At 44.1% G+C, this 18,862-nt stretch overlaps 5 protein-coding genes across 5 annotated transcripts; 2 read left to right on the top strand and 3 right to left on the bottom strand.

The window, feature by feature from the left end:
• Positions 1 to 6,716: 6,716 nt before the first annotated feature.
• NUU61_000563 (uncharacterized protein) lies at positions 6,717 to 7,055 on the bottom strand (the record flags this gene model as incomplete). Its single annotated transcript, XM_056651147.1, has 1 exon — positions 6,717 to 7,055. One exon carries the CDS (start codon positions 7,053 to 7,055, stop codon positions 6,717 to 6,719), a length of 339 nt encoding a protein of 112 aa, XP_056515997.1.
• A 2,311-nt stretch (positions 7,056 to 9,366) lies between these two features.
• On the top strand, positions 9,367 to 10,155 carry NUU61_000562 (uncharacterized protein; the record flags this gene model as incomplete). Its single annotated transcript, XM_056651146.1, has 1 exon — positions 9,367 to 10,155. The coding sequence occupies one exon, from the start codon at positions 9,367 to 9,369 to the stop codon at positions 10,153 to 10,155; it is 789 nt and encodes a 262-aa protein (XP_056515996.1).
• Positions 10,156 to 11,277: 1,122 nt separating this feature from the next.
• Positions 11,278 to 12,864, top strand: NUU61_000561 (glycosyltransferase family 31 protein; the record flags this gene model as incomplete). Its single annotated transcript, XM_056651145.1, has 3 exons — positions 11,278 to 11,417; positions 11,460 to 12,459; positions 12,538 to 12,864. 3 exons carry the CDS (start codon positions 11,278 to 11,280, stop codon positions 12,862 to 12,864), a joined length of 1,467 nt encoding a protein of 488 aa, XP_056515995.1.
• Positions 12,865 to 13,633: 769 nt separating this feature from the next.
• Positions 13,634 to 15,190, bottom strand: NUU61_000560 (polysaccharide deacetylase family protein; the record flags this gene model as incomplete). The annotated part of the gene is made up of 3 exons (XM_056651144.1): positions 13,634 to 13,938; positions 14,004 to 14,089; positions 14,151 to 15,190. The coding sequence occupies 3 exons, from the start codon at positions 15,188 to 15,190 to the stop codon at positions 13,634 to 13,636; spliced, it is 1,431 nt and encodes a 476-aa protein (XP_056515994.1).
• A 639-nt stretch (positions 15,191 to 15,829) lies between these two features.
• Positions 15,830 to 18,130, bottom strand: NUU61_000559 (DEAD/DEAH box helicase; the record flags this gene model as incomplete). The annotated part of the gene is made up of 9 exons (XM_056651143.1): positions 15,830 to 16,194; positions 16,272 to 16,420; positions 16,474 to 16,667; positions 16,740 to 16,891; positions 16,957 to 17,036; positions 17,092 to 17,452; positions 17,505 to 17,640; positions 17,691 to 17,757; positions 17,832 to 18,130. The coding sequence occupies 9 exons, from the start codon at positions 18,128 to 18,130 to the stop codon at positions 15,830 to 15,832; spliced, it is 1,803 nt and encodes a 600-aa protein (XP_056515993.1).
• Positions 18,131 to 18,862: the final 732 nt, after the last annotated feature.

Genomic DNA, 18,862 nt, shown 5'->3' with positions numbered 1-18,862 from the left:
ATCCTACTAATAATATCGATTTTCTAATATAACCTTTACGTAGGTTTTTGTCGATATATTCCTTTAATATCTTAGACTCTTTCTATAAGAGCTAGTAAATTAATATAAACTTAGGTTCTTTTCCTTTTTAAACGTTGATTTTATAATTAAATAAATTATATATAGGTAATATTCCTTCTGCTAGTAGTATAAATATATCCTAGTACTCTCGATATTTATTAGGTACTAATACTTTTTCTCTTACCGCGATAATATAGAGGGATCTTAATTTATACTTAACTATAACGTACTCTTCTAATTCGTTATTAGTTATATCTAGTCGTTATTCGATTATTACGATAATACTAATATCTATTATCTTATATTATATCTTATCTCTAGGCTAAGTACTTCTCGTGAGTCCTACCTTATAAGAGTCTTGAGGATTACCTACCTCTTTAGGGCTAGGTTCCTTTCGTTATTATTGTGCGAGTCTGGTCTATATCTTACTTATCTATCGATATTTATATCTATTAAAGATAACTATTCCTTTTATCTAATTAATCGCTAGATTATATTATCGTAGTTACGGAATTCCTAATATAATATTGTATTCTCTAAGATTAGTAATATCGAAGTTAATAGTTTTAAAATAGTTTCCTAAAACTACAGAGAGTCGACTTATTTTATACGTGATTCTTAGCTTTAGCCTTTCTCCGTTAAAGCTAATAATAGATAAGATATTTTTCTTCTTATTTCTTTAAACGTTCTTCTATTAGTAATATTATAGGCTTATAAAGTTTCCTAAGGCCCCTAAATTAATTATTACTCGTGTATCTTTATATATAATATTAATTATAACTTTTATATAGACTCCCTATTAGATAGCTATAAGTTATTATAGGTTTTTTAGTTTCTCGTTTCTTTGCTAAGTACCTATAAATTTAGGTTTCTACTATAATAGATTTTCCTAATATAATAATTATGGTTTAATCCTATAATTCAATTTTCCTTATCGATAGATTATATAATCGTGATCGTAGTATCCTAGAACTATATAGATATTATATTTTAGGTATTATACGTAGCCTCGATAAGAATATTATAGATATTTATATAGATACGTAGATTTATTCTAGGATCGCTTTTCTTAAGCCGGCTTATCTTAAAGATCTTTTATCTCGTTACTTAAGGTATTCTAAGTCTATTTAGGTTGCTTTTCGTCGTTTCTAGGGGATTTCGTAGGCGTTTCTAGGTAAATTATCGTTTCTAGAAATTTAGGTAGAGTTTCTTAGATCTCCGGGGTTCTTAAGATCTTAATCGGTGTTTTTAGGATACCTATTTCCTGTTTCTAGGAGTTACTCTATTTGTCCTAGGAGTTAATAGTGTTCTAGGGACTATACTAGGTCTATCCTTGACTCTTAATACGTTCCTAATTAATCTCTAGGAATTCTTTACTCTGCTATTTCTTTAATTAGTATAGGTTAGCTAGTTGATTAAGAATCTTTATCTATTTTTTAAGTCTTTCTTCTCGCGAAGTTATTTTATTATATACTTCTAATAGAGTTATTCGGAGTTAGCTAATTTCACTATCTAAGTTCTATATTCGTAGTATTTTCTATTTTAGTAATAGTAGTTTATTACTATCTATAATCACTAGTCTTTCCTATCCTTACTCTTTTATTACGTAGAGCTATTAAGTTTATCTCTTAGCTTTTATAATATCGGTAGTATTATATACTCCTCTATCGAGCCTTTTATTCGTTACTTATATCTAATACAGCTTATCGTTACGTTTCTTATATTCTTTCGATCGGTATACTAGCTTTCTATACTTAAAGTATAGGTTATTTTCCTTATATTAATATTACTTCTCCTCTAGAAGCCTTACTACGTTAAATTCTATTAATCGTGGACTATATAGATCGTTAGAGCGTGGCTATTACGCTCGCTAAGGTTAGAATCGTTGGTAAGATAGATAGCTGTTATCTTATCTCTATCCTTCTATCTCTTGTTTCTATATTTATCTATCGTGGAATCTATTATCGATATAGACCGCGAAGTCGATAAACGCGTCTATAGTGTTAAAGTCTCTATATCTTACGATTTCGTCTTTAATATAGGATTTTAACCTTTTATTATAGTATAGGATTAGAGCGTAATTATCCTATCTAAGTATCGCTGCTTATTATATAAATTCAGCTATATAGGCTAATACTAGTCTTATCTATCGGAGTTATCTAAGTTTTCGTTTAGCCGTTTTCTTTATATCGATATCGCCGAATATTTTCTTAAGATGGTTCTTGAAGTTACTATAACCGCTAAAGATATTTTATATAGTATTTAATTATTCCGAGCTATCTTTTTTATAGTACTCTTAGATATATAGTTCGAGCTAATCCTATATTTATCTTTATAGATAGATTAACACGAAGATAACTTTGCTTATTTTAGTTATTAATCGATATCTATTAATATCGAGGTATATATTTATTTATATAAAGAAACCTCGTAATTTAAAGCGAGTTCTATTGAAGTTTTCTGTTTTAGGCAGCTATAGTACTATTAGCGATAGAGCTTAGAGTTAGATATCGGTTTACTAGACTAAATTGTGAAGGTTCTTAATTTCACTATTATATTTTTATTCGAACACGGTGAGTTAGCTAATAAAGGTACTGATTTGTCTCTCTAATTCCTTAATTCTTTTCTTATCTTTATCTTCTGATTCTGGGTTAGGTTAATATATCTAGGTCTTTAGAGATATAGGTTCGACTACCTTACCTTTATAGTTACTACTATATAAAGATATAATAACTACTATTTTATAGTTTTGACTAATAGAGTAATTAATATATTACGAACCACTAACTAGTCACGGTAAATAGGGTCCTTAAAAAGTAATACTTCTTTTAGAGTACTATAGGCCTTAAGTATAATCTGTAACTATACTAACGCTACGTAGGGCCTTAAATAGACTTAGGTCTTTAGGGTATTTATAAAGTATAATAGTTAAGACGCCGATTAAGTTAGTTATTTAGGGATCCGAGATTATTAAATAAGCTCCTAAGATCGTTGAGGTTTTTAGCTTTTATAGTCGAGACTATAAATAATACTTAAGTAACAATAGTATAAAGATTGATTATATAGAACTAAGTATATACCGGAAATAAGTGTCCTTATATCCTCCGTCTTCTTAGCCTAGTAGACTAGTAGATAGTATAGTAGTAGGTAAGACTTAGCGTCGTCTACCGTTTAATCGATATACCCCTCTATTACCTATATATAGTCACGTGATGATCTTAACCATCTTGTCTAGTGATCTATTGTATCGCTCCGTGTGGGCCAGATCGATTAGTGGTTGTAGGGTCTATAACAATATAAGACTAATCGGTTTGGTATGCCTCTATTTTATATAGTAGGTATGACGCTATTAAACCATATATTTACTGCAGCTCTATGTTTTATGCCTAATAAGGTTGAAATAAGCTATATTTGGGTGCTTCAGACCTTTTTTGATTAGCTAAATCTCTTATCTGAATCTGATTTTCGTCCGATTTTGGTAACTGATCGCGAATTAGCTTTGATGAATACGATATATAGTATCTGGGGGTATTATACCCCACATTTACTATATATTTAGTATATCAACAAAGCAGTTTTAGCGAGGGCAAAACGAGATATCAGCTAATCAGACGAAAATACTCCCTAATTCGATGAATTTATACGTGTATAGTGTCAATTGGTCTAATCATCTACCGAAGATAAATACAAGGTTAATCTTAATAACCTTAATTGGACCTATAGGAGATCTCATCTACTAATTATACGCTATCTCGCAGATATATAGCTACCCTATAAAGAGAGATTTGTCTATGCTTGGACCAAAAACCTTACCTATTTTGGTAATAATGCATCATCACGTGTCGAGGGGGCGCATTCGGTCCTAAAACGGCATATAAATACTTCTACTAATGATTTACTCACTATATGGAAGTCTATTCATAAGGCTATCACCAGCCAATATAATCTAATTAAATATTAGATTAAAGCAGATCAGATAATATATCTGATACTAGCATCTGATTGGCTATATACCTTTCTCAATAAGCGAGTATCTCGATATTCGCTGAGGCAGATTGATATGCAGCGAATCTATGCTAGTAGGGCTACCCTAGAGGCCCCTCTTAGTATATACACCAATTATTGGACGAGTACTATAGGGTTACTATACAAGCATCGAATTGCTGATTTGCTCGCAAAAAAAGAAGCAATCCCATTGGCTGATATTCATCCATTCTGGCGAATTAGGGTTAAAGATTCATCTGATATCGCCTAGCAGCCACTGCTAAATCCCCGAATTCAGCCTGCTGCTTTCCCAAAAAGGCAATCTACGTAGATATCAGATGGGAGCGAGGGGGCTAGACCAATCAAAAAAAGGAAGGCGCCCCCAAAGTGTTCGAATTGCGGCGAAATTGGGCATACATGTCGAAGTTGCCCTATTGCCAAATAGGGTAATCTGTTTTTGGTGGTTAGGATAAGAGGATCATGTGATTAGAGATGTGGTTGAAAATTATCATGTGATTAGAAAATAGATCAAAAAAAGATTACATAAGTCAAAATGAGTATTACATAATATAATGAGGTGTCAATAGCGAAAATCTTGAGGTGCCCCTATCAATACCCCCAAAGAATTTCCTTATTATCTAAGCTAATTTTATACACATAAATATTTTTTTTTATCTTTTTTTATTCTATATCTACTATATCAAGGTACCTTTGCAGTATTTCTATGATCCCTTATTTGAACCCCGATTCCGACCACTACGGAGAAACTACCCCGATTGAGCCAGGGTCTGAGTTATCTTCCAGTCAACGTATTACTTATGCGTTAGATTATCTGCTTTATAGTATATCTGATATAAGTTTGTTAATCTTTGAATATATTATAGAGTTGATCTATAGATAAAGAAAGTATTATTAGTAAGAAATTTTATTCTGCATAAAATATTTTGGGCCCCGGTCGACTCAGTGAGCTGGGGGGTTCCAAAAAATTTTGGCGTAATATTATCCCGACTGTTGGACCCCTCTTGGCTAGTATTTTAAGCGTAAGGTTTAATATAATATAAGAAAGATCTATTTTCTATATAATATTATATATATATATATATATATATATACACTAGGGGGCTGCCGCCCTCTAGGACCCCCGTCTAATTTTTGAATAGACGATCAATAAGGGGGTAATCACGTTTCTTATCACATAATTCATCACGTGAACAACCCTCGGATTTTGAACCAATCTCAAACTGGTATTTCTAGGGTATAGGGCTTATATATCACCTGACACCTCTTTTGCCAGCCAATCATAGTGCGAGGGTTCTACCAATCAGAGCGCCAGAATTAGGGCACAAGTCACATGACATACATTGAGGCTACCTCTGGTTAAGAGAAAAAGGTCAGGTGACCTAGGATGATTGTTCAGAGTGCTTCGCTACGCTCCGCAATTACTTTAATGGAAAGAGCTGCTTGGTCATTTTCTGAATTTCCTTACACCTGGCTTTGAGAAGGTCACCATCTTATTAATTGAAGCCCGGCACATTATAATCCGCCTCCTATTAGATGCTATCTTATAGTACAAATAGGGTGTATCGCTAATCAAAGAACGCTATATAAATAGACCAGAATTCAGCAGTCACGGCTTGACTTGATTCATCTCAATAACGCCTGTTGGAAGCGGTGCCTTAAGGCCATTAGGGTAGCGTCTTATTCTCCTCCTGTCCCTGCCTGTTCACGTAAATAGCTTCTTCCCTTCTTTCTTTTCCCCCCACAACCACCTGAACCATCGAACTATCTATTTTTTTGCAGGAATCCCGATGTCCAAAATTCATGCCTGGCGCAGTCGCGCTGATGATAGTGCTGTCGGTGCTGAATACATCATCATGGAAAAAGCAGATGGTGTTCCATTGAGCTCACAATGGGCAACAATGAGTATGAGCCAGAAGCTTGAGCTAATTCAAAGTATCCTTAACTTTGAACGCACTCTTGTTGCCAATCGATTAGACCAGATTGATAACATCTACTATGAAAAAAATCTACTCGAGTCGAAAGATGTGTGCTCGCCGACTGCGTTCCCTCGATTTGTGATCGGACCGACAACAGACCGCAGGTTCTTGGAAGACGGACGAAGTGAGATTCAGACTCACAGAGGACCTTGTGTGTATCCCCAATTTTTGATAAATCACGAATCCTTCTGTTTACTGACACGTATATCATTCTAAGGGACACATACAATGAACGACTATGTTCTTGCGATGACAGATAGTGAACAAGAATGCATCCAACACCTTGGGAGATTTCCCAGACCAGAGGGGATCTTTGGTGGACCTAACTCATATCAGCCCACGACTCAAGCGAAACTCAAAGTTACCGCTGATTTTCAAAAATTCATGTCTTTCCTGCTCCCGAAAGACGCGGCCGTTACAAGACCTATCCTCTGGCAAATCGACCTCCCAACATCTTTGTGGATCCCGATAATTCTTCCGAGGTACTTGGTATCATTGACTGGCAAAGTGCACACGTCACTCCATTGTGCCAGCAAGTAATTACACCTGCATTTTTGGATTTCAATGGACCCAGGCCTGACGGAAGGCCTTTCTGTCCCTTCTTTTCCGGACAACTTTGAGGCATTGAGCACCGAAGAGCAAAATGCCGCCAAATATTTACGGATTCAACAATCCTTATATAAACTTTACGAGATTCAATCGGGACGACAGAACAAAGATGTCTTCAGAGCGCTCCAGTATTCCCGCACGCTCGGATGCTAGATTATCTCGCCCATCTCCCAGGTATTCAATGACGACCAGACGATTGTCAGGGGCCAATTGATCCAAATTGCTCAAGAGTGGAACAAAACAGTTGGCAGAGATGGAGCAGCATGCCCACTGATTGTCACCTGAGACGATATCAGACAGCAAGAGATAGATCAGCAGAAGTGGGAGGAAGGTGTGCAGCTGATGGAAGGTGTACTGGAAGCCCTCGGAGGCGTCTAGACTGGGTGGCAGGGCTGGGTTAGCCATGAGGACTATGCGCAGATGAAGGCCAAACTGGAACTGGTGAAGGAGCAGTTCTTGGACCACATGGCTTAGACGCCAGAGAAGAGAGAAGCATGATACCGAGTATGGCCAATCCAAGATCATGATGTGTGATGCATTAGGCTTGCCTTAGCAAGTCAGCTACTTTTTATTTTCTATAGTCATTGCTACTAAATCTGTCTTTGATAAATAGGATCCGGTATAGAAAGTCGGATTTCTCTCTTTTTTTCTCTCTCTTGCTGGCGTGGCCCTGTGCGGGTATGCGAAATGCCCAGCAGGCTAGCTAGCCAGTATATAAAAGTTATATTCCATTTATATTCATAATAGCCAGGTGGTCATACATTCCCCCTCTTATAAACCTTTCATAGTAATATTTAAGCACATTAACTGATTTTTATGGTGAGGTAAATAACCATTTCTAGCAATTTTTTCTTTTTTTCAGTAGACGCCTCATTAACTTTGACTAATATTAATCTAATTCAGATTATTGAATAATCTCAGTATTGCCCCCTACAAGGGCGGCAAGCTTTCTCATACTAGTTACCAGCGGGTGGTTCAGCGGCATGATACCATTCTAGAGTATGATCTGCACCACAGCACCCAGAGGGCGGCGAGTACGGTTGTGCATTACTGAGCCCTTCACGGGGCGACGACCCCGTGAGCCATGTGGGGGCCAGTGAAGCGCAGTGTTCCGGCTATTCCAGGATTCGTGCTAGTTGGAGGCTTATCGCGCGTATAGGGGGGCCAGTCTAATGAACTTCTGAACTCAATCAATTCAAGGATGTCGTCGCGCAGTAATAGAGTAGTGGAAAGGACTTTGAAATACCTAAGGGGCGTCGGTGCGGGGCCGATGGATCGGCCATACTAGAAGTGATGGAAAGACTGATTTATGATTGCGTCAACTGACTCGCGTGGGGTCAGGATAATCATGGTGATCGAGGACCCATTAGTGAGATTGACCACCATCCATGGATGATATGGGGGCCAGGGGGAGGCGTGCGAGCATGAGGACTACCCCAGTTAGATACATAAGGGGAGATGATCGAAGCTTCTCAGCCTTTGGGCATGCATTAAACCTTTGTTCTTGGCCCCAAGATCGTCCAATCCTAGAATTATAAGTCCATGAGTAGTGGAGTACAGGCCGAGTTTTAGTATTTTTAAAATGAGTATATCCTCCGCTCACCGCCCTTCGAAGATTTAGGAACCAAACTGATGCCAATTTTTCCCGGGGAGATCCTTGCATCATCATCAATCTGAAGGAACGGGAATATGGCAACCGTCTCGCGCCGAGCACCTTCCAAGAATTGTGGTACTTGCCGGGCTATTAAGCGACGGGTAGGTATTTCTCTGCATTCTTTTTCTTTTATCACTCTTCCTGTATCGGGCCAGTTCTAATTTGCATTCAACTATGTGAAGTGCGACCAGCAGTATCCCCACTGTGGACAGTGCATTCGTGCACGCCAAAAATGCTCTGGATACCGAGATCAATGGGACCTCGTCTTTCGGGACCAGACTCACCACACCATAAAGCGAGCTGAGGAGAAAAGCGCCAGAGATGTTCGCCCTGCGCCCCCACCTAGCCATACCCTCCACCACCGTGGCATGGGGACCACCTCCTTTCATCAATATTCCAGTCGGTCCAAGCTAGTAGCCCTACCACGGAGCCCTCATTTACCCCAGACCATAATGTCGGGCCCGATGATGCGCAGGCAGGTGTTGTCATCTTATATCAGCGAGTATTTTCCTTGCAACATGGAGCATCCCTCCCAAATTGATATAACGCATTCTATCATTTCAGGCATCGCAGCACTCCCTCAAAAGAGTTTGATGCTAGAAAGGGCGAGTTCCGCTTTATCATGTGTCTTTATAGGCAAGAGTCACCATGATGAGCGGGTCTTGCAGCATGGAATTTGGCTATACAACCATGCGATCCGGGACATGTTGAGTGCAATCAGTCGCAAAGCATACAATGATGACATTGTTTATACATGCATGATCTTTGAACAAATTCAGGTGAGAAACTCCTTTCCTTTCTCCTTCTAACGTTACTCGATGGAAAACTTACATCAACTAGATCCTCCACTGTCCAACGAGTATTCGCGAATGGCTCGCTCATATAGATGGACTAAGCACGATTATCCATTTCTATCGCCCTGCAAAACTTACAAATTCAATACTGCCTGCGATTTATGGCTCACACCAAAAGTTAAAAGTGGTGAGAGAGTACTTTATTTTATTCTCTATCATAAATCCATACTCTAACCATTTTTTACTATGCACATAGGTACTTTCAGGGATGACGCGTATACCCGAGAAGACTATCGCGTGGCTTATGGAGCCCGGTGAAGGCGGATCGTTACAAGAATTAATCGAGCTCATGGCTCAGGTATCACGTATGGCTGCCGCTGTCGAAAATGCCGATGCCTCTGATTACGAGGGCTGTCGATCCCTCTTCGATGAGTGTTTGAAACTTGAGAAAAAGCATATGGACCTCTTGAATCTAATCGGCCACAACATGGACAGAGAGCTTCCTACCTATACCCGTGGTGAACTGAAGACAGCAGTACCCGCCACAGACGATTTATTCGGTCCGGCCTTCCGCTTCAGCTCGGTCGATCAAGCTAATGTCCACATCTTCCTTTGGCTTTCATTGCCTTTTCTTTACCCTCTTATCCATCAATGCCAGGTTCTTACTCTGTCCGACACACCTGATTGTTTGCGAATCGAGGGCTATTTGGCTAAAGAAGCGGCATATCACCTTTCCACATTCTATGTCGGCCAGGCCGCTCGGTGCCTTCCCTACTTAGGGCAAAGCGGCATGCACTCCTGGTCCCTCTTTTATGGGATCCTTTTTGCAATCCAGGCCGCACGAGTATACAGTCACGTCCGGGATTGGGAGCGATTTCTTTGGGCTCAAGACATTTTTACCTGTTTAGAGCTTTCTGGCTTCGGCTATGCTACTCGATTCCGTGAGATCTGGTGGAACTATTGGTTTGACACCCACCGTCATAATCTCTTCAGGCTTGTGGATTATAAAGAATTGACCAAGGAGGATCAACCGACTCTATCTATAGACTACAATTGAAATGAAGTGGGTTGTTGTTCACAAATAATGTGACAAATTTGATAGCCCGAAAGGCCAATTTGCTGATAGAAAAGGTAGCCAGATTGTCTTTCGTGTTAGTGGTAGTATTGTTATGGGTTATGCTTTCTGAAATAGTGAGCGAAACTTGTATTTCTACCGTGTCTCTCGGGGAAAAAAAGGAAAAAAAGCTATCCCTGTGGAAGAGAGCGGTGTTACGATTGAGCTATGCGATTACCAGTTTTCAATGGGCTGGACATGACTATCGAAAAGGAGCAGTTTGCAGCTCTAGTCAGTGCATCGGGCTGTGGCAACACGGCTATTACATCCCTGCTTGGGAGATTCATCGAACCCGAGAAAAGTCAAATCCTCTTCCATGGAAAAGATATTTCGGACTTCAATATTTACACTTATTACAAGCACTTGTCTCTTGTAGCGCAAGAGCGCACACGATCCTTGTCAAGAGAAGAGACATCTATAACCAAATGATACGTTTGGAAGACTCAATATTTCTTTTCCTTGAAATGATTATGAGTTGACTGGAAGGAAGCACTGTCAGAACCAGGCTCATGGTGAGTAGTGGTGGGGACGCAGTGTATAAGATGAGGATCAGCCCTGAAATGGGATAGGAGGAGGCAAGAATTGGTTGATTTTAGCTGTCGACGTAGAAGAGTTTCAAGATACACACCACATATTTCCTCCATTCATTCCAGTCCGATGACTAATTGTGCCCGGAGAACGGGAAATAATGAAAATGATGCTACCAAGCTACGAAACACATTAAATTTTGAAGGGTGTGTGACGCACTGTGTATGCATCCATGGACAACGTCCCTAAGCAACTGTTCCAACGAGAGAAAGCGCGCAGAATTCCAAGTTTAGAACTATTTTTCTTCTTCACCTCAACTCTTTCCATCATCTGACAATTTTCATCGTCGGAAACTACCTTTTCCTGCCTCTTAACAGCCAAAGCTATCATTCATAGAACCACTCTGCCGGCATCCTATATTCCCTTGATCGTCTCCTTCATGGCTTCTTTATCCACATCACGACTTATGCAATAAACAATTATGCACTCGTCGAAAAAAGTCCATGCTCCTATACTTCCAAAGTCCTGAGAAGATCGATGAGTCAGCATCAAAGCACCTGCAGGGAGCTACCTAAGGTTGCCCGAAGACCCACGGGCCGCGTAGTCAAACGCGGCGTCGATCATCTTAGCGCGAACCTTTCCCCAGTTCCTCAGAGACGCTGTCTCCCCGCCAGGGGGTAAGGACTGAACATTACCTTGCCAATCTTTATGTCTTTCAGGATGGTTCCTCGTCGGGTGAGTCGTCGCCTCGTCGCCGTCACCATTGCCCTCACGCTCCTCTGTCTCTACCGCTTCCTGGCTTCTGAGACCGATCCACAGCGGAGCTCGAAGCCGGTCAGTGCCCGCACCCCCGACCCCGACGATGTCGACGAACCGGCCCCATTCTGCCCACCACTCCCCGGGATCGAGGATCTCCTGGTGGTCATGAAGACCGGGGTAACAGAGTCGCGCGAGAAAGTGCCGATCCACTTCTCGACGACACTGCGCTGCATTCCCCACTACGTGATCTTCTCCGACATGGAAGAGGAGATCGAGGGCGTGCAGATCCACGATGCGCTGAAGGGCATTGACCGCGAGGTCTTGAAGAATCCGGATTTCAACATCTACAACCGCATCGCAAAGAACGGCCGCGAGGGTCTCGAGCAGCAGGACTTCGCCGACGAGGCCAATTCGGCTATTGGCAAGCCCAACAACCCGGGGTGGAAGCTGGACAAGTGGAAGTTCCTGCCAATGGCTCAACAGGCCCTGCGCTACCGGCCAGAGGCCAAGTGGTTCGTGTTCATTGAGGCTGATACCTATGTTTCGTGGCCGACCTTGTTGGCGTGGCTGGCCCGCTTCGACGCGCGCAAGCCCCTCTACCTGGGCACTGAGACTCAGATCGCTGATACGATCTTCGCCCACGGTGGCTCCGGCTTCATGCTCTCGCACCCGGCCCTGCAGAGTGCCTCCGATCAGTACGCTGCGCGTGAGAAAGAGCTCAATGCCTACACCGACCAGCATTGGGCCGGCGACTGCGTGCTGGGCAAGGTCTTGGCAGATGCTGGCATTAACCTGCATTACTCATGGCCGATTCTGCAGAACTCGAATCTTGGGGAATTGGACGAGTTCACCCGCGCCCTCTACCGCGATCCTTGGTGTTTCCTCTCGGTAGCGCTGCACCACTTGACCCCGAGCGAGATCGAGAAACTGTGGAAGTTTGAACTAAGCCGGTGGAATGATGTGCGTCCTCCTCCCCCGACTTCATCTCTCAATTCTATCCACTCCTCATACTTCTGAATACTAACAATGTCAATCCAGAAAAACAAACGTATTCTGCTGCACAACGACATCTTCCGCGAATACATCTATCCCGAAATCGCCACCCAGCCCATCCGTTTTGGCTGGGACAATCTCTCCAAGGACGAACACCCCCTCACCATCACCTTCGAAGACTGCCGCGAGCTCTGTGAGTCCGAAAAGGCCTGCGTGCAGTTCGCCTTCCGCGACAACCTGTGCGTCACCAGCACCACGCCGCGCCTGGGTATCCCGCACCCAGGCGGCGCCGTGTCCGGCTGGCTGACGTCTCGTATTGAGCCTCAGATGGACAAGAAGGGGTTGTGTCGGAAACCGCAGTGGGGAGATTGATAGACACTTTATTTTCTGCTAGATCTTCTTCTTCTCTTTCTTCATTTTACTTCCCCCTCCCCCCCCCCTCTCTTTCTTATGTGTTTTGTGTTGTTTCCTCCTTTTCATACCCTTTTTTTTTTTTTTTTTTTTTTTTTTGCACTTGTCGAGCGGGTGTTTTGATGGGAAAACCATTTGGGGGCATATCCACCGGGGGGCATTTTGTGTTTGAGAAATATGTTGCAAGGGAGGTGCATGAAGGGGTTTATTATACCTATACCATAGCATTGGTACTTCTCTTTTCTGCTGGTCTTTTTTCTCTGCCTTTCAGATATTGGTTTCCGACTCTCGCTGCATGGCTCGTTTACTTTTCTTTATCCTTTTTTTTAATTTTCGAGTTCGACTTCCTTTTGTTTTTTATCTGACGCCTTTGCATATGCACTGGAGGGATCTTAGATCTTTACTCGGGCGTTGTTGCTGGACTGATTTACCTATACTATACCTGCATGGCAGTGGAATGCATTCTACTTGTCTCTGCTTATTCAGATGGTTTTTTGGGCTACCGACTCTCTTCTTGGGTTGTATTGTCACGAATAATTCAATTCTAGGATACAACCGGCCTCATTTACTGAGAACCACAGAAGTTGGTGGGCTGCGGCCCATTGCCTGAAAATGTTGGAAGGCCGGCAGCTTGGCAAAAATATACAGTAAGGATAAATAAAGTACACGCATAGGATGCCCATCTATCCCAGGAAACAGGTATTGCAACTGTCCATTTACAGCGGCGAGCCTAAGGGCTCTGGACACACTGGTCAATCCGCATGATCTGGAGTCCAGCGGACCTCACATGCCGGATGAACTGTGGGAGATATCGCACGGTAGTCGGATTCAAGAAGTGCATGACGGCAATGTTGCCGCCTCGAGCCACGCCTTGATAGAATGCATCCAGCTGCTTCTCAGGAGTTGTGGTGTTGGCCCAGATCCAGTCCTCGACGTCGACACTCCAGTTCACGATGAACGGGTTGGGGATATGCTGGGCTAGCCGCTGCCGCATCCGCGCGCCGACAGTTCCAAATGGTGGCCGGAAGTATGAAGCTGTAGGCCAGAAAGATAATCAGTTAGGGTCATACGTTAAAATGCAGATGATATATGTCACGTACACTCGACATTCAGCTTATCCTTGAAAACCTCCTTGGTCTTAATGATTTCATCGTCGATCTCACCAGATGTCGAGAGCCCTTCCATCCTGCGAGATATGGTCAGCAATTTGATCCCTGATAAAAGACGAGACCGTGAAATGAACTCACTTGGGATGGGTATTGGAATGGAGAGCAACCTGATGGCCCTCCCTCAACATCTGCCGATAGAACTCAGTGAAGTTGGTCGATGGATCTCTCAGGCCCGCTCCGACAACAAAGAATGTCGCCCGGACATTCTCCTCATCAAGGATTCTCTTGACCTCTTGAGCATACTGGGGCTGTCCGTCGTCGATACCAAAAGCAAAAGAGTTGGGCCGTGTGCAACGGAGAACCAAATTGCCGGTGGGCAGCTTTCCGGGCATGCGGAAGTGGCCATTGGCCGGGGATGGCGGAGGCACCATAGGAACAATCTCGACGCGGCGAAGTGTGAGAGGCTCGTTGGTGTAGAAGCCATGGAAGGAAACAGAGACGACGCGGCTCTGATCAATGTGAAAGTGCGACAGCGGGATGTAGAGCTGGGTCTGCCCTGGAACTTGGGTCTTTTCCTTCTCTCGCTGGCATCTGCTTTCGCTGGGTGATCCTAGGGCTGTTCCCCGGGTATCTGCATCCACATCTTCCTCGCCTTCATCATCGGCATCTCCCCCTTCATTGACAGTTCCCGAGGTGGTTCTCATTGTATATCTCGAGGCCTCGACCGAATCAGAGATACCTGGGAATGGACTGCGGCGGGGGTTGCACTCGGCGTTGTGTTCATTCAAAGAGACACTAAACCGGTCCGTACCCTCGAAGACAACGTGCAGAAACTGGTTCTGCCATGGCCAAAGACTGAAACAGCCGTGCGTGTTAAACTGCGTATGGAAGTTCTGATCTGGGTCAGTTGGAAAGAGACGCACGAGGCCTGGCTCATGCTGAACGGTTAGATTCTCGCCAGTGCCGTGCCAAAAGCCGAGGTCGTTGAGTGTTGGGTTCTGGAAAGTATCAAGGACCAATGGTGGAACAACCTTCTGTTTCTTGGGAGATTTGTGGTCTTTTTCCCGCGTCTCGAGCCAGTGTTCATGCTGCAGGGATCCGTGGAAGAGGCCTGTCGCGGCCGGGAGAAGTAGGGCAAGGGCGACAGCACATGCTGTTAGGAATAACAGATACTGCATAGTGAATTGATTGCTGGTGGTAAACGAGTGGATGTGCTTCAATGAGTCAATAGAAGTAGCAAGAGAGAAAAGAGGATGAAAGAATTGAGTTGTCAGAAGATCGATTCGACGGGGAAGGCAGCAGTTGCGGTTTACATGGAAAGCGCTCTTTACAATGCAATCTGGAAGCTACACAATATCATGGAACTGAACAATGAGAAATTGAAAAATATTTCATGTTTCAGATTTTTCTGGATGTAACCTTTTAGCCAGGCAAGCAAGAAATCACCAGACAGCCGGGTATCACGACCAGCCTCGCTGCACTCCCATGTCCACCGGGTTACCAGCGGAGTGCCACAAGTTCCCTGTCAAAGCCATAATTATTAGAAGCTCCGTCTTCATCTTCCCCGGAGGGCAATGAAAACAGTTCCTCCAAGAATGCAATGACTAGAATCCCGACGGCATTTAGGTCTGTGCAGCAACGCCCAAGATCAAGCGAACTCAGCGTCTCGATGATCTCCATACGTTGCACTCAAGACTCTCAATTCACCATTCGTAACCGTGAAATTCAATCGATCGTGTTCAGTGTCGCCGTTTTCTTCTCCCCACAAGCCTCGGGAATGTGCGTGGCCGTGATGAGATTTTTTTTGTTTCCATTTTTTAGTAGCCCCAGGAGGACTGCTCCAGCGAACCCTTGGCAGGATTCTGAGAAGGCTCGCCCCACGCATCAACAGGCTCTTCCTTGACGGCTGGAGACTGGACTTGCCAGTTAGACGCTTCCTCGGACTGGCCCCAGGGATCCGCAGCGGCATCAGCATTTCCGGTATCTTCAGCCAGGTTGATTTCCTCGTCGGTATCATCGTCGAAATCCAGGACTTGGTCAGGGGGGATGTAGTTCTCCAAGAAATCCGGGATCTTCTGCTTGCACTCCAGCAGAATCTTGACGAGGTCCGAGGCAAGCTCGCTATCCTTTTCGCTGTAGAAGGAGGTCGCGATTCCTTCATTGCCAATGCGAGCGGTCCGACCTGAGCATGATAATATACCAGTAAGTACCAACTTAATTAACTAATAAAGTAACGGGGTGGGTATAAGCCGAACTCACCAATACGGTGAATGTATTCATTGATGCCGCCGTGCGCGGTCTTGGGGAGATCAAAGTTGATGATGTGCATCACATTCACGATGTCCAGACCACGAGCGGAAAGACCGGTGGCGACCATGATAGGGCACTTAGCAGTGCGGAAAGCGCGACTATTTATCGATTCAGTAACGTAGCGGAACCTCGGTAAGCATCATAAACCTACATGGCATCCTCACGCTCACCCTGAGTGCGGCCGCTATGGATCGAGGTGACCGGCATGCCGTGGTTGTACAAGAAATCATCAACGATATCGACCTGGTCTTTGGTATTGGCGAAGATAAGCGTGCGGATCGGGACCATGGTAACCAGCAGATCGTGGAGTGCTCGTTTCTTCTGCGATTCCTCCACGTAGATGACCTAGGAAATGGAACCGACAATCAGTGATGGGCTCCGAATTAAGTATTTGCAATGAAATCTGTCATAACTTACCTCTTGCAGGACATTGAGATGCGAACTACCGGCTCGTCCGATGCGAACCCGGACCCAATTAGCGCCCAGGTAGGTACGAGCCAGCTGACGGCACTCCTTGTTGAAAGTAGCCGAGAACATCATGTAAGTATGATCGCCGTCCTCCGCAACGTCTTTAATAAGTCAGTAAGAACATGATTTCTAGAACAATGGATGAAATAAGGCGTGTCGGACTTACCGCCGCCAGAAATAATCTTGCGGAAGTCATCTTCCCAGTCGGACTGGAGGAGCTCATCGGCCTCGTCGATGACAGTGTACCTTCTTGTAGTTAGCTTCAAGTTGCAGGTCAATGAGGATTGGAGGGCCAACGTACCTAACGCGCTTGAGAGACAAGACATTTACCTGGTTCATGAAGTCCATAATCCGACCAGGCGTGCCAATCAAGATGTCACACCCTTTCTGAAGCTCCTCCCGCTGCTGGCGCACAGGAGCTCCACCGTAAGCAACGCATGGGCGAAGCATGGAGCGATAACACAGGCGTCGCGCCTCGTCGAAGATCTGAGTGGAAAGCTCTCGAGTAGGGCAGATGATCATAACCAGGGGCTCGGCTCGAACCGCATGCTCCGCGGGGACGAATGCGTTGGTGGCATAAGGACGAGGTGCAGCCAGTTTCTTGGCCTTACCCATGAGCTTGGACAGAATGGGGATGAGGAAAGCACCAGTTTTTCCAGAGCCTATAAAAATTAATACCTAAAAAGATGCGGAAACCCGGTATCTACGACTGACCTGTCTGAGCAATGCCAATCACATCACGACCGGTGAGAATGGCCGGAACGGCATAGCTTTGGATTGCAGTCGGTCTCTCGTAGAGACACAGACTGATGTTTTCGCGCACAATTGGGTGCAGACCAGCACTTTCCCACTGTGTTCCGTTAGAGAAGTAAAATGACCCCGAGTGCTGCAAGAACTTACATCGAGGATGGGCTTGACTCGATCCCTACCTTCGGGAACTTCGGCCTTCACTTCGTATGCATTCAGCCTGAACGTAAAAATATCAGAATTAGCAGTTACCCCTCAAAACCAGGGAAAATAAAAAGAAATTGCAATACTTACTCCGCAAGTTTGTGTCCCACGCGAGTAATGTACTCGTGATGGAACAGCTGCTGTTCGAGGTCAGGGTTGCGAGGGCCGACGTCTCCATATTCGTCCTGCCATTCATACCGAGCCGCAATGCCAGCCCAGTCCCTCGCATCCTTGTTGCCGTAGCTCTGGTAGTCATAGGGAATCGGTTCAGCCCAGCCCCTCTCCCGAGCAAGACGGGCCGACTCGGCAGGGTCCAGAGGCTTCTCGTCGGTGTCCACATTGCTGGACACCTGCTGGAGAGCCCTATCCATTTCCTCGTAGGTTTCCATGTTGGAGGGTTTTCATGCAACACAGAAACGATGAGGGGGCCTTTTCAGGGCAATGAATGAACGTATGAAAAAGGAAGGGGTCTCGAAACAGCCTTCAAGGTCTGAATTTTCTGGGGAAAATGACAGAGGGAACGGGAAAAAGATAACTCGAACCACCCGCCGGAGTCCCCAAGGTGGAAGACACGTAGTGTCAACGTTCCCGGGAACAACTTTTGATGGAGGAATGATCGAGAGAGAAGGGATGAGGGATGAGAAGAAGAGAAAGATGTGTGGCCACCGAAAAGGGAAACAAAACAACTCCCCCAGGCCCGCGTAACGTTCGCTGCCTTGACAAGTACTACGCCTCTGAAGGTACCTGCTATCCCTCATAAAATATATGCGGGCTGGGGTACCGTATAAGAAATGCCAACTTTAAGGCCTAATGATAAATACCGACTTTGGGGATTTCCAAAGAACTATTGTTCTCAAACAATGGTTTTTTGTACAGGCCTTTGAATAAAGCCTTTGAGCAGTGCTCTAAGGCATTAAACAATAAATAAAGCACCAGAAATTGTAGTGACGCGGGTCATCAAGAGAGGCACTATCAAAAATAGACCGGGAGCTGCTCGTGGGCAGATTGATAAAGCAGCCACAACTATACTTTTTGACATCCTGAAAAGGCCGGAGGTGTCGGGAATGCAAGAAAATAATCAAAAGAATTACTGGGAAATTAATTGGCTCAAAATCCCGTGA

The sequence above is a fragment of the Penicillium alfredii genome, assembly GCF_028826965.1.
Source record: "Penicillium alfredii strain IBT 34128 chromosome Unknown utg000001l_segment0_segment0, whole genome shotgun sequence".
NCBI classification, from domain to species: domain Eukaryota; kingdom Fungi; phylum Ascomycota; class Eurotiomycetes; order Eurotiales; family Aspergillaceae; genus Penicillium; species Penicillium alfredii.
Note: the sequence above shows the minus strand (reverse complement) of the source record. Positions and strands in the feature narration are given on the sequence as shown.